General features: G+C 46.5%; 1 protein-coding gene across 1 annotated transcript; it reads right to left on the bottom strand.

Moving 5' to 3' along the window:
• Positions 1–23: 23 nt before the first annotated feature.
• LOC133133540 (cytochrome P450 11B, mitochondrial) lies at positions 24–11,973 on the bottom strand. The gene is made up of 13 exons (XM_061249676.1): positions 11,765–11,973; positions 11,166–11,253; positions 9,915–10,123; positions 7,760–7,999; positions 7,006–7,161; positions 5,491–5,702; positions 2,930–3,133; positions 2,251–2,311; positions 2,110–2,219; positions 1,550–1,712; positions 1,304–1,382; positions 499–717; positions 24–238 (listed from the first exon to the last, which is right to left on the bottom strand). Exons 1-13 carry the CDS (start codon positions 11,971–11,973, stop codon positions 128–130), a joined length of 2,061 nt encoding a protein of 686 aa, XP_061105660.1. The 3' UTR covers positions 24–127.
• Positions 11,974–14,681: the final 2,708 nt, after the last annotated feature.

Raw genomic sequence — 14,681 nt, 5'->3', positions numbered from 1 at the left:
TGTGGTGAAACATATTGCAAGAAAGTAGAATGATCAGAGCATACGCATCGTGTTGAACTAAGATCTGTAGTGTAACACATCAGCGACGGATGGATTGTGAGCTGAATTCAAAATGGAGCTGAATTGGTCAGAGGAGAGTAAAGGTGATGCTGGGGGGTGTCTCTGGCTGTAGGATGATAGTATATTTGGTCTTTATGTTGTCAGGGGAGGAAACACTGAGACGGAAGTTCAACAGGATCTGTGGAGAGAAAGAGAAAGAATAACTCCCTCCTGTCGTGCTAATAACACCTGTCTGCATCCTGAGAGAGAGAACGAGAGAACAAGAGGGAGGGAAGCTGTGTGATTTCACTTCACTTCAAAGACGGAATCTAGTCTTGAAAACAAGCCTGCTTTTTCCACACACAAAACATTTTTATCTTAGTTTCACCCGTCCTTCTTTTAGCGCAGATGTGCTCGGTTCAGACGGCCTGTCCGCTCTCCTCTCTCTGACGCACTCACATGAAACAGCAGCAGTTGCATCTCATTATCAGCGATCCTCCTCCCCAAGCACTGCCTCGCCCCAAAGCCGAAGGCCAGAGAGAGGAACCCACTGCCCGGCCCCGTCCCCCCGGCCGCGTGCCTCTCTGACTTCTCCCACCGCGTCGGCTTAAATATCTCCGGCTCTCGAAAGACGTCCTTGCTTCGCCCCATGGGATATAGGCATGCCTGTACTAGTGTCTGAGAGAGGAGGAGAGGGAGAGAGAGAGGAACAGAAATTCCCAGTTCAAGCAATGCCAGTCTGTGTGTGCAGAGGGGTAGCGTATGTCAGTAACCATGTACATGTGTGGACAGATGGGCAGTGTATGTCAGTAAATGTGTTGGAAGAGGGGCGGTGTAAGTCAGTAAAAGTGTAAATGTTTGGGCAGAGGGGCAGTGTATGTCAGTAAATGTGCATATGTGTAGGAAGAGGGGTGGTGTATGTCAGTAAATGTGTATATGTGTAGACAGATGGGCAGTATTTGTCAGTAAATATGTTTAGGCAGAAGGGTGGTGTATGTTGGCAGTGGGGCGACGTACACTCAGTAAGCACTTTATTAAGTATTTATTAGACTTATTGTTTTGACTTATTAAGTCTTCTGCTGCTGCAGCCTATCCACTGAGAGGTTTCAAGTGTTGGGTGTTCAAAGATGATCTCCTACATACCACTGTCCAAAGTGTAAACGTGTGGGCAGAGGGACAGTGTATGTCAGTAAATGTGTACATATATGGGCACAGGGACAGTGTATGTCAGTAAATGTGTCGAGCTGCACAGCTGTGTTCTCACCCCAGCAGGAATATGGTAGTTCTGAATGACAATATCTCTGATAGGGTATCGCTGCACAGTGATTCCCACAGGGTACATCCTAGATCAGATATATGAGCATAATGGCATGTTATGAAAATACACTGTCTGAAAATATAAAACAGTGTAATAATAAGCTATAATTATTGCTAATATTTGTATTCCCACAAATGTTTGAAATTATTTATTTTAATTTTATGATTGTACTGAAATAGATGAGCGCCATACCTGAGAATCTCTTTCACAGTGGCCTTGAGCAAGGGCGCCCCCTGGAGGGCCTTCAGAGAGTCGCCCCCTGCTGCAGCCCAGGAGGACTGCACCTGCCTGCGCACTGTCTCCTGTATGCTGGGATTCCTGGCCAGTTCAAACAGGGCAAACTGCATGGGAACTGCTGGTCTGGGGGGGGGTGTTAAGAACGATTTAAACAAGGAAGATTTATATTTAAATCTAATCTAAAACAAGGCATTCTGATTTCAATACTAAAGTTTTATTCAGAACCCCGGGAATTCAGCAGATCGCTGGGCTCCAGCAGATATGTTGCCATTACCTTTGGGCCAGAGAGAGAGAGAGAGAGAGAGAGAGAGAGAGAGAGAGAGAGAGAGAGAGAGAGAGAGAGAGAGAGAGAGAGAGAGAGAGAGAGAGAGAGAAGAGAGGAGAGAGAGAGAGAGAGAGAGAGAGAGAGAGAGAGAGAGAGAGAGAGAGAGAGAGAGAGAGAGAGAGAGAGAGAGAATAGAGAGAGAGAGAGAGAGAGAGGGGGAGGGGGAGGTTATGCGGTTGTGTGTCCACACTCACCGTGTCGACTGCACCTGCCATCAGCTCGGTGATGTTGGCTCTTATGAGCTCTACAGACAACTGCCCCTTCTCTATCAACTGCCCCAGGACCCCCGCTGAAAGCCTCCTGTGTGTCAGGGGACTGCGTGTCAGGGGACTGCCCATTCAACCCTGCTTTAGAACGCAGCTTCTGGTAGCCCTTCTGGATACGGTCCTCAGCTAGAGAGAGAGGGAGAGAGAGAGAGCGACAAAGAGAGAGAATGTGTGTGAGAGAGAGAGATTCAGGAGAGGGAGAGAGAAATATTAATTTAGCGGAAGACAGACAGATTGAAATGAGTATGGGTGCACATTTAATGGGATTTAGTATTGAATCTGAGGCTGGCTAAAGCAGGGCCAGGCTTATCCTGGCTAAATGAGCTAACTGGAACAATTCTGCACCACTGGTTCATTCAAAACTCTTTTACATACAGACACAAGAACAGTCTTCAGCTGTCATTCATACGCTTATCAAAACATACAGTTAAGATGTCAAATGTCATACATGTGACAGCTAATTAAATAATTGAAGCCAGAGACTGACATAAAACCAGAAACAGATACAGCCATCGTTGCCAACCTATGGGCTAAAGGCACAGCAGTTATAACTAGAATACATTCACTAATGCTTTCTGTCCGAAAGTTGACAGTCAACTGTTCACATATCAGAAAGGGTAATATGCCCTTGCGTTCATTAGATAAATAGTTCGTAGTTCATCGAAACGTGCTGTTCAGCCTTTTTTCATTTTATGTCCACTAGAGGGCCCTCAATATACAGTGCGCGTGCAATAAGTACTTCACCGTGACTGAAAATGGTGTCCCAGGCAGTGGCGTGCTGTATCCACAGGGGGGCGTGCAGGGAGATGAGGAGGTTGGACGGTAGATATAGCAGGGGCGTGGTGGTGACCAGCATTCGCTCCACAGCAGAGATGAAGAGCTGGGATTCGCGGGAAGGATTGGGGGAAAACAGACCAATCCTTTCACCATACAGGACATGACAGCTGGCTGGAGAGTGGGAGCGGGAGACAGAAAGAGAAATTAAGGAGGAGAGGAGGAAATACTGAGTTAGAAGCAGAGAATAGACAGAAAAGTGTTATTTGTGCGCCTAACTTGCACATTTTAGGTGTTCACAAATGCATCCCAATTAGCAGACTAAATAATTTCTCCAGTTAGCACACATCAATTTTCAGGACCATGGAGTACTAAAATGGGAGCACTACAGAACCCTACTCTTGAACATAGTTACTAAAAGATTAGTATTCATTTTGTTATGTCATGTCAATAAAGCTGTATTTGAATTGAATTTCAAGTTTTGTTACGTTTGTATGCAAGAGATTGACTCTGTTGAAAAAGGTTTTTAGGTTCTATCAGTGTTTTTTCTGGAGTCTTTGTTCATGCTGTGCCTTGCAACCTGATTCCAGTGTTAACATAACATAACATAACATAACATAATGAGAAGGCCAATCAGCCCAGCAATACTCACATTTTCATACCACTAAAGTGTACCTACTGCTTAGTTTGCCTAAAAGCTAAATAGTATCAGCCCTGATCTTGAAACTCCCACTGTTTCTGCCTCCACTGCATGTCCTGGCAAGCTATCCCACACAGTGACCACTCTCCGTGTGAAAAAATGTCTATGCGGAATTTATCCTATCCTAATGTAGCCAATTTCTATGTATGCCCCCTCGTACTGCTAACTGAGCTCACCCTGACGAATCGCTTGTAGTTCTCTTTGTAAATCCCTTTAATGAATTTCAAAGCCAAAGTTCATGTTGCATTTCATATTTAGGACTCAGGCCCACATGTAAAGCTCACTAGAAAGAAGCAGTGGAATGGCATGTACGGTGTAGTAAACAGGGAGCTAAACTTGAAGCTGAGGCTTGCATGTTCAGTTCCCGAGGGGGTTAATGCCATTACATCCCTGAGCAAAGTGCTGAGTTTCTTCAGTACACACTCACCAAGCACTTTATTAGGAACATTTTGACTTTATTACGTCTACTTATTCATGCGATTATCTAATCAGCCAATCATGTGGTAGCAGTGCAATGCATAAAATCATGCAGATGTCAGGAGCTTCAATTAATGTTCACATCAACCATCAGAATGGGGAAAAAATTTGATCTAAGTGACATTGAACGTGGAATGATTGTTGCTGCCAGACTGGGTGGTTTGAGTATCTCAGAAACTGCTGCTCTTCTGTGATTTTCACACACGACAGTCTCTACAGATCTTTGGAGAGAATGGTGTGAAAAACACAGTTAGCAGTGAGCAGCAGTTCTGCAGGCAGAAACATCTTGTTAATGAGAGAGCTCAGAGGAGAATGGACAGACTGGTCAAAGCTGACAGGATGGTGACAGTAACGCAAAATAATCACACATTACAACAGTGGCAACTTGAACTTTTTCAGCAATTTGTGCTACAGTAGCTCTCAGACCAGACGGCCTAGCTTCGCTCCCCACACACGTCAACGAGCCTTGGGCGGCCATGACCCTGTTGCCGGTTCAACGGTTGTCCTTCCTTGAATCAATGTTGCAAGGTACTAAGCACTAGACCCCAACCCATGAGACCTGCCGTTCTGGAGATGCTGTGACTCAGTTGCTCAGATCCTTACGCTTGCCCGTTTTTCCTGCTTCCAACACATCAACGTTGAGAACTGGCTGTTCACTTGCTGCCTAATATATCCCACCCCTTGCCATTGTAACAAGATGATCAATGTTATTCACTTCACCAGTCAGTGGGTTTAATGTCGTGGCTGATTGGTGTGCAGTTAAGCTGTGATACGATTGTATGCCAACTGAATGCTATAGTAATTTCACAAAATTAATTAGTCAAATTAACATTTCTTGTAACATAACTTCTTGTCATTTTTAGCCAATTACCCGTTTCACATTATGTAACTGCGTTGAATAATTAACTTCACATCCACGTATTAAACTATCCAGTGAAGCAGCTTGGAAGTGTGGGATTTATCAATATTTTAAATCGCTTAGATGTTTTACTCTGTCTTAACACTAGATACCAGCAATGACAAACATAATGATCCCAGAGTTGGGACAAAGTAAGTGTGGCACATTCCAAGCAAGCACATCAAAGCATATCTTCAAACAGCTCAGCCTGGTGAGAAGGTGCAATCTGCATCCAGCATCTCTTAAAATAAATGCGGCTTTCCAAATCCAAACATGGGGCACTCAATCATCTCTGAAGGCATGAGGAATGCATTACCAGTGAGATGCAGGGCATCCCTGCACAGAGGGGGAGCGTAGCTGGTAGGCACCTCCGTGAGGTTTATATGTAGTTATAACAGTGATACACACGTATAAACGCCCTCCCACACAGTGGTGCAAAGCCACATGACAACTGACCCTCCAGGGCAAAGCGGAAGAGGTCAGGGCTGGGGTCAAGGGTCAGGCTGCGACGGCCCTCCCCGCTGCCATCCGTCTCCACTCGTCTCCGCAGGATACGGCAGAAGTCCTGAGCGACGTCGTCCAGCAGAGGGAAGAAGCGCCGCACGGCGGAGCCCAGCATCACTTCCTTGTTTAGCACGAGCCTATCAGCTCTCCACTCCGACCCGTTCCTGTGGAAACAGAGAGGAGCTGTCACACTCCCGGTCCCCCTCACCAAATGGCTCAAAAAAACTGTGCATGGAGGCTTTCAGAAGACACACAGTGTTGTTCCAAAGAAAGTGACTGGTCACAACCACATACAGCAAAGTGTACTGTGCACTTGCTGCTAACAACTTTCTCTCAGGTTAAAAAGAAAAAAAAATTATATCATTTTTTGTACTGTTGTTAATCACTGTAACAATTCTCTTTTATATACGTACTTCTTTAAAATGTACTATTAAGAAGTGCAGATATGTGTAGATACAGACAAGTCTAAGGTGTTACTATTGCCCTTTATAGATATTCATGACAGTAAAGAACAGGAATTTAACACACAATATGAAGAACAGTTGGTTCCACTTGAGCAATATCGGGATTAAAATCTTCATATTAATTATATGTTAGAATTCTATTTTAGATGTGTATTTGTTTTTGTAGATTACTTTCTGACTTCTTTCTCTCAGAAGTAATAAACAATCCTTATTTGGAAATCAGCAGGGAATAACAAATGATAACAAATGCGATTAATTTGAGAATGATGTGAACATAAATGAGATGAATGCTGAGACAGGCTACCCGTGAGACTCAAACATGCGGCTCCCCTTCTGTCACTCAGTCACTGAATATTCAGACTTTTTGCCGTTAATCTCCCCTGAAGTACAACAGCACATTCAGAAAAGACACCTCTTCTTTTTTACGGTTAAATTCAGACAGAACACACAAACACAGGCACATGCACACACGCTCACACACACACGCACACATACATGCTCACACATACATACACATACATACACACACACACGCACACATACATGCTCACACATACATACACACACATACACACACGCACACACGCACACATACACACATGCTCACACATGCTCGCACACACACACACACACACACACACACACATACACACATGCTCACACATGCTCACACACACACTCACACACACACACACGCTCACACATGCTCACACACACATACACACACACACACACACACACGCTCACACACTCTCACACTCGCTCACACACACACACACACACACACACATGCTCACACACACTCTCACACACACACACACGCTCACACACACACTCACACACACGCTCTCACACATGCTCACACACTCTCACACTCGCTCACACACACACACACACACACACACGCTCACACACACACTCACACACACACACACACACACACGCTCTCACACACGCTCACACACTCTCACACTCGCTCACACACACACACACACACACACACTTGAGGAAGACGCCCTTGGAGTGCTTGCGAATCTCGCGGTGAGCGGCCCAGGGCTGCACGGTCATCCGTCGGGGATTGAGCCCCTCGGACTGGAACAGCTCCATGATGTCAGCTGGGAGCATGATGTTTACGGTCTCCTGGGAGCCCAGCCGCTGCCTGAGAGAGGGGGAGAGAGAGAGAGGAGAGAGGGAGAGAGGGAGGGAGCAACAGAGGAGAGAGGATGAGAGGGAGGGAGGGAGAGAGCGACAGAGACAGAGACGGAGATTACAGGTCTCAAATCTGACCCTGTCCTGAGCCTGTCTGTCATTTGGCTGTGTACCAACATGTAAAGCAGGTCTGAAAGATGTTGTGTAATCAATGTTTGAAGCACTGGACTTGGCACCTGATAGCCATGGGTTTGAAACCAGGTGGCACTGCCGTATCCAGCCCAGTCCAGATGGGCAAACGACTAATATATTCTGCAGTGCATACAGTTCCGATAAAGATCAGTTCTGCTATAGCAGAAATAGACCATATGCTTGCTCACATGCAAACATGTATACAAACACACACACGCAGGTATACATGCAGGTGTACACACGCACGCACCCACCCACACGCACACACACACACACACACACACACACACACACACACACACACACATACGCAAGCCAAGCTCTAATTAGATAAATGAGAAGATACACATTGAAAAGCAAGCCCAGTTCTGATCCCCAAGCCACAGCAGTGGAACCTGCAGAAGTCTCCCCGGTACCTGTAAATGGGGCCTAGGCTGTTGAAGGTTCTCTCCATGTATGTGTGCAGTGACTGGAAGCGGTCCTCCTTCCAGAACCAGAACAGATTGATGTATCCGTTGCTCCCAGTGTGAGGGATCTCCTCAAAACCCCGCACTTGGCGCCCCCTGACTGCACTCCCCAGTCTAGCCATGGAAACGGACAGGCCACGCGTGGGGCAGGCAAACTGCCGCACCGACACATTCAGCATGGTGGCTGTTCTTTTCGCCTTCTACTCCTCTGTCTGTGACAATTTTCTTCCCACCATCCTTCTCTGAGATTCTTTGTCCTCTCTCTTTTTTGATCATTCTGTCCCTCCCCCTCCTCCTCTCCCACTCCCTCGTTCCCCCTGGCTGAAAATGATAGAAAGAAAAATGTATTTCCCTCAGGGCTATAGTTCAAGAGAAATACACACACATACACACACACACACACACACACGCACACGCACACACGATCACACATATGCTCATACACACACACACACTCACACACATACACACACACGTGGACACACACACACACACAGACACATGCTCAAATTTACATCAACACAAAAAGACTAACCAAAAGCTCAGCTCAACAAACATTTAATACAGTTTTACAGAGGAAAAAGTGGTGAAACACTGGCCAAACGACTTAAGCCTTTATTACAAAGTTGCAGTACATTGTCACAAATAAAATTTTCTTCACAGTTTAACTATATTAGCTTCGGTCGGAGATCATTTTGGAACTTTGACATTTCTAACACAATATTCCTGTTCAGCACAAAGACATTGAAATATTGAAAGCATATTACAGTAAAATACATTACAATGAAACATTGTTCGCATGACAAGACTAAGTATTTGGCTTGTAAACATACAGTATGAAAAGTATGCACATGGTAGATAAAAGAGAAGACGTACTGGGATATTTCTTCAGTAAAATCAGTTAATTACAGTAGAAATACGTATTGCACATTTTCTAACTGGGAAAAGGAAACTCCTTCCTTGTGTGAGCTTATAGCAACAATTACAAAGAAGCACCGCCTGTGTCACTGACTCTTCCACAACGCAACGCATTTCACAGCGCAAGTCTTCGGCCGCAGCGCTCCGCCTTTTCGGGAACAAAACGTCACATTTGCGCAAATCGAGCGGCAAGGTCACAGCAGCAGCGTAGCGGCAAGGTGACACGAGTGCGCCGAACAGCTCAAGTGCACCGACACAATTTATAATACTTCACACTGCCTGATATCAGCCCTCTGACATTGACCTGTGTCAGCTGTGCCATCTGTTGGCCCAGCGTCTGCCTCATGGTGTGGACACGGTGGAGAGACTCTGGGGTTGGGGTTCCTGGAACACTGGGGGGTCCTTGAAGGTACCGTAGGGGGTCGCTAACCAGATGACTATATGGATTCTGGAAAATATTTCTAATCATGAAACATTTTTTTTATACTGTATAGTTTCATACTGCATTTTAACTTATGACGGGGGATGCCTTTGAAACTGGGTGGGGGTCCCAGGGTGGGGGTCCCAGGATCAGGAAAAGCTGAAAACCTCTGCTCTGATCATGAGAGCACATCAAGGAATGAAACATATGGAAAATCCCAACAATAAAAACAACACAAAAATCCAAAACAAATCAGCCAAAAAACAAGTTGTGTGTGTGTGAGATTGATGGCCTTTGAAAGCCTTTGTGCGCGTGGGTTGTGTGTTTGAGGCATGCGTTTGCCTGTGATGCAGAGCCTGTGTTGTGATTGGCACAGGACACGGCCGGCGACTGCCACCCTCGGTAACTCCCTCCTCAGTCAGAGTATGTCCATCACTGCGGCTCTGAACACTTCTCACAGCATTGATTCTGTGGCAAGTCTAGCCATTCACTATGCTGCCAAAGTCATTTTGTAGCCAAGTTACATCTGTGGACGGTGTGATTGTGTGTTCCCAGAGATCTGGAATGGTTAGTGTGGATAGTGTGTGTCCATCTCTGTGGATTGGGTTGGGGCAAGAATGGGGCAGGAATGGGGCAGGAACAGGGCAGGAACAGGGCAGGGGCAGGAACGGGGCAGGAACGGGGAAGGAACGGGGCAGGGAGGGGGCAGGAGCAGCACAGCGCATGATTCCACGCGAGCCAGGCGAAAGAGCTCACGCTCCTCACATGACCCGGCATTGCTCCCCGCTCGCAGGCTTATGTTTCTGTGCGTTGCCCGTCAGCATCCCCAGATTTAGGTTAATGCCCTGGAAGGTACCAAATATGTTGTAGGCCTCGTCCTTGGAGGAGGATTCAGGACGCACCACTGCAGCCAGTTCACGGGGGAGTGCCACCTTCCCCCCCGCTGCTTTCAGCTGGTTGGTGTCCTTGCAGTTCTGGGAAGGGAAATGTAAAACATGACATTCACTCAGTGAGCACTTTATTAGGTATTTATTAGACTTCTACTGCTGTAGCCTATCCACCGTTTTAATGTGAGATTATTTGCATTACTGTCACCTTCCTATCAGCTTTGACCAGTCTGGCCATTCCCCTCTGATGTCTCTCATTAACAAGACATTTCTGTCTGCAGAACTGCTGCTCACTGGATCTCTTTTAGTTTTTTGCACCATTCTCTGCAAACTCTAGAGACTAGTGTGCATGACCCATATCTACATGATTGTATGCATTGCACTGCTGCAACCCGATTGGCTGATTAGATAATCACATTAATAAGCAGGTGTAGGAAAGTAAAAATGATCCTAATAAAGTGCTCAGTGAGCGCATTGGCAGTCCTCGGTGTATATTTTTGTTTCTGCTCTGGTTTCAGGTTCAGATTAAAGTAGGATGAAAGGCCTCAACATGAACATTTTACTAAGACCAGCAGCTCCTATGGCTAATAAGGTGTGCATGTAGATTAAACTACAGCAGGGCTCAGCAACCCTGGTCCTGGAGAGCCGCATGGTGTACTGGTTTCTGTTGTAACCTAAAAATCAGCAACCGATTCAGACCCAAGAAACAAGGTGAAATGAGTTAACTGTGCAATTAACTGCTTTAATAGATCAATTAAGTGCTGAGTAACAACCATTGCTGCTCTCTAGGGCCAGGACTGCAAACTATTGGATTGTATATAAATGTAATATTTTAGGGCGGGTGATGAGATAATTCTATGTGAAAGCTATGAAATCCAAAAACAGGCAAGGCCCCCTTGTACATATGACAGACTAGGAGTTACAAGGAGTCATGCTGCATGGGTGTAAAGATGGTCAGACATATACACACACACATGCACATGTTCAGAGTCATACGAACACACACAGGCACACACACCCATGCACACACGCACACAAACACATACACACATACACTCACACACACAGACACACCCACGCACACACTCACACACACATACACACACACACACACACACACACGCCTGACCTTTGAGAGCTGGTACTTTCTCCGGAAATGGGCCCTCATGGCTGCCCTCTCCGCATTCTTTTGGGCATTCCTCGCCTCTCTCAGTTTCCTGTCACAAGCATGGTGAAAATCACACATTGCAGACATGTACGCAAATTACTCTGACACATGCTGTCATTCACAGCAACGGACACACAATAACGGACTGTCAGCGAGTGTCAATTCTCATAATGGAACCAAATCAACCAAATCACCCAGAGTGAGGCCAGCTCAGACATGCTCACTTCTAACCAGCTCACAAGGTTACCATGACAACACAGCACTACACAGCTGTGGACAGAAATAGCACAGAGGCACGCACAGGTGGAATAAACAGCACTACAAATCTGTGGACAGAAATAGCACAGAGGCACACACAGGTGGAATAAACAGCACTACACAGCTGTGAACAGAAATAGCACAGAGGCACACACAGGTGGAATAAACAGCACTACACAGCTGTGGACAGAAATAGCACAGAGGCACACACAGGTGGAATAAACAGCACTACACAGCTGTGGACAGAAATAGAGGCACACACAGGTGGAATAAACAGCACTACAAAGCAGGGTTGCGCTTGCCTCTCCTTCTCCAGGTCGGCCTGGTATGAGCGAATCAGCGCTGGGTCCGGCTTGGCCTTGTCCGTCCTGGAGGGGGGGCTCTTTCCTTTTCCCCCCTTCAGGCTCTTGGTGTTCCTGCTGAGCCAGTTGTCGTTGTCCTTGGCCGCCGTCACGCAGCAGGTGAGCTGCTTGATGGGGGCAGCCAGGGACTTCTTCACCAGCGAGTCCATGGCTATGGCTGGAGATCCCTTCACCAAACATTACATTACATTACATTACATTAATGGCATTTGGCAGACGCTATTATCCAGAGCGACGTACAACAAAGTGCATACCTATAACCACAGTGTGCAGCGGGAGAGCCTGGACCTGCTGACTGCCTCTCCCTGTGCGTACGCCTCTCACACCCAGAACCCACGGATGCACAGCAAGACCCGAGAGGTGACGTGTGTCTTGATGGAGACTCAGATGACAAGGCCTGAAAGAACAGACACAAAAAGTTAAGGAGGCACAGTCTGCATTTGAACATTTGACAGACAGACAGACAGACATGATTCACTAAACTGAACACAGAAAGATATCCTCAAAGATGCGCATGTCAGAGACAAAATTAAGGAGTAGTGTCCCGTTAAAACACACACAATGAAACGGAGCCATTACTGTTGGCCAAGCAAAAACGAGCTCACCTGTACAGGCACAGAACTGGGAGGGAAGTAAATCCTTAACGCTTCACCCAAAACCATAATCAGTGATACCTCTCTTTATATCTCTTTATCTTGGTGCCAAATGGTTGTAGAGGTAGTGAGTGGGAAAGCTTCTCCTCCTCTCGCAGGTCTTTCCCACTTGTGTTCTCCGGCTGTCCTGGCAGTAAATGCTGCCTTCTCTAAGTGGTTTTAGAGGATCTTCACCCCGGTCCTCCCTCCACAGAGTAATCAGCTAAAGACTTTACTGGCAGCAATCCTTTTAGTGATGCGCAGAATCTCACGTGCATTAACCAGGGGGCTTATAGACGTGATGACATCACTCTTGTTATGAACTCTACGGAGCCAACTTTTTATGCACTGTATCATGCGCGTTGTTTAACAAGCTGACGAAATAGTGACAACAGTTCAAAATTTAAAGCAGATAAAGATTTAGAGCATACATTGAGACGGATTAATTAGGTTAGTTGAGGACAGGTGACAGGAAGACTTAATCCAGAAAAACAGAAGGAGAGAGAAGGGAGGGATGGAGAGACCCATTAGACAAAGAAGATAGACGGATACAGTAGGACCATATTTCACCTTAGCATTTGTCAGTGGGAACTTGACATGATAATGGCTGTAGTCCTTGAAACTTCAGTAGACTGCCATTCCCATTGATGGGAACCGGACATCACAGTAATTCACTGGCTTGTTAACCACACTGTATTCCCACTGATAGGAACTGGATTTACTGTAATTAACTGGCTCCTTAAACACACTACAACACAACCAGCCCCTGCCCTGAGTCATGATCTACTGGTCTTCTATCAGTGCACTGCGAGTAGGGTTGAGACCCACATAAGGAAAGGGATATTATAGTTGGATTGCAGGTTTGGAAGAGAGAGCAGAGGTATAGGCCAAGTGCATGGTGAGCATTATTTTATAAAGGCCAGGGTGCAGGTGTGCAAGTGTCACATGAAGACTAGTAATGAAAAAGACTATGGGGAAGAAATGACAAAAATGAAGAACAGGGCAAGTCCTAAATGCCTAACTGACTTCCAAAGAAGGCACATTTCTTACTTAGCTTGTGAATTGCTCCGATTCATTTGCCATTGAAAAGCAAGGACACCCAGCACTCCTGTTCACTCGTCTCAAAATGTGTGTCCTCACCTACTTTCTTTCTGGAGCCATCTAAATCCAATAGCTCGGGTAAAAATACAGTAACAGTGTCATTAACTATGGTGTTTGTGATTCCAGAGTCATAGATCCTCCATCATGGGGGAGGGTTTGCAGGCTCAAGGTCCATCATCTTTTTTAACGGATTCCTCAGCCTTCAGCTCTGACAGGTGAGGACGCTTCATTACTGATGAGTAGACCCTCACTGGAGTGTTTGTACTAGAAGACCCTCAGATCAGCAGTTAACACTCACTGCACTCAGATAACCCCAAATCCCCCACCCCCCACCCCCTTCGCTGTAACACAGCTGTTGGGCAGAAATCTCACTCGGTGTATTTATGGTGACATCACACAAGTTGTGCTACTGAGAGCCAAACAGTGGATCTGATGCTATGGCTGTGTACGCAAGTGGTGTCCAATCTTATCCTAAAAGGGCCGGCGTGGGTGCAGGTTTTTGTTTTAACCCAGCAGTAACCCACCTGATTATACTAATGAACTAATCGTGGTCTTTAATCAAGACCTTGATGAGTAGAATCAGCTCTCTTAGTCCTGTGCTAAAACAACAACCTGCACACACACCGGCCCTTTCTGGATAAGATTGGACACCCCAGGTGTACGCACTTTAAACTGCTGCTTTATTGTGAAAATGCACCTCCACAGACAGGAGGGTTAATACGGCACGAGTATACGACGCAGAGCGGAGATGCAGGTTTATGTTCCTCCGTGAGGAGCTCCCTGGCTGACAGCAGGAGACGCAGGTTAATGTTCCTCCGTGAAGAGCTCCCTGGCTGACAGCAGGAGACGCAGGTTTATGTTCCTCCGTGAGGAGCTCCCTGGCTGACAGCAGGAGACACAGGTTTATGTTCCTCCGTGAGGAGCGCCCTGGCTGGCTGACAGGAGACGTTGGCGAGTGAGGGCGGGAGCAGTGAGGCGCGGGCCCTGAGCAGATTAAAGGCTTCAGGCGGGATCAGTGCTAGGGCACGTGAAGGACAGCTGGGGAGAGAGGGGCGAGGTCATTACCTTCTTAGACCTAAAAACACGCCAGCAAATCACACAGGGGGCAGGAGGCGTTGAGACAC

Source organism: Conger conger, chromosome 1, assembly GCF_963514075.1.
Source record: "Conger conger chromosome 1, fConCon1.1, whole genome shotgun sequence".
Taxonomy (NCBI): domain Eukaryota; kingdom Metazoa; phylum Chordata; class Actinopteri; order Anguilliformes; family Congridae; genus Conger; species Conger conger.
The sequence above is the reverse complement of the archived record's forward strand: the minus strand, read 5'-3'. Positions and strand labels throughout refer to the sequence as shown.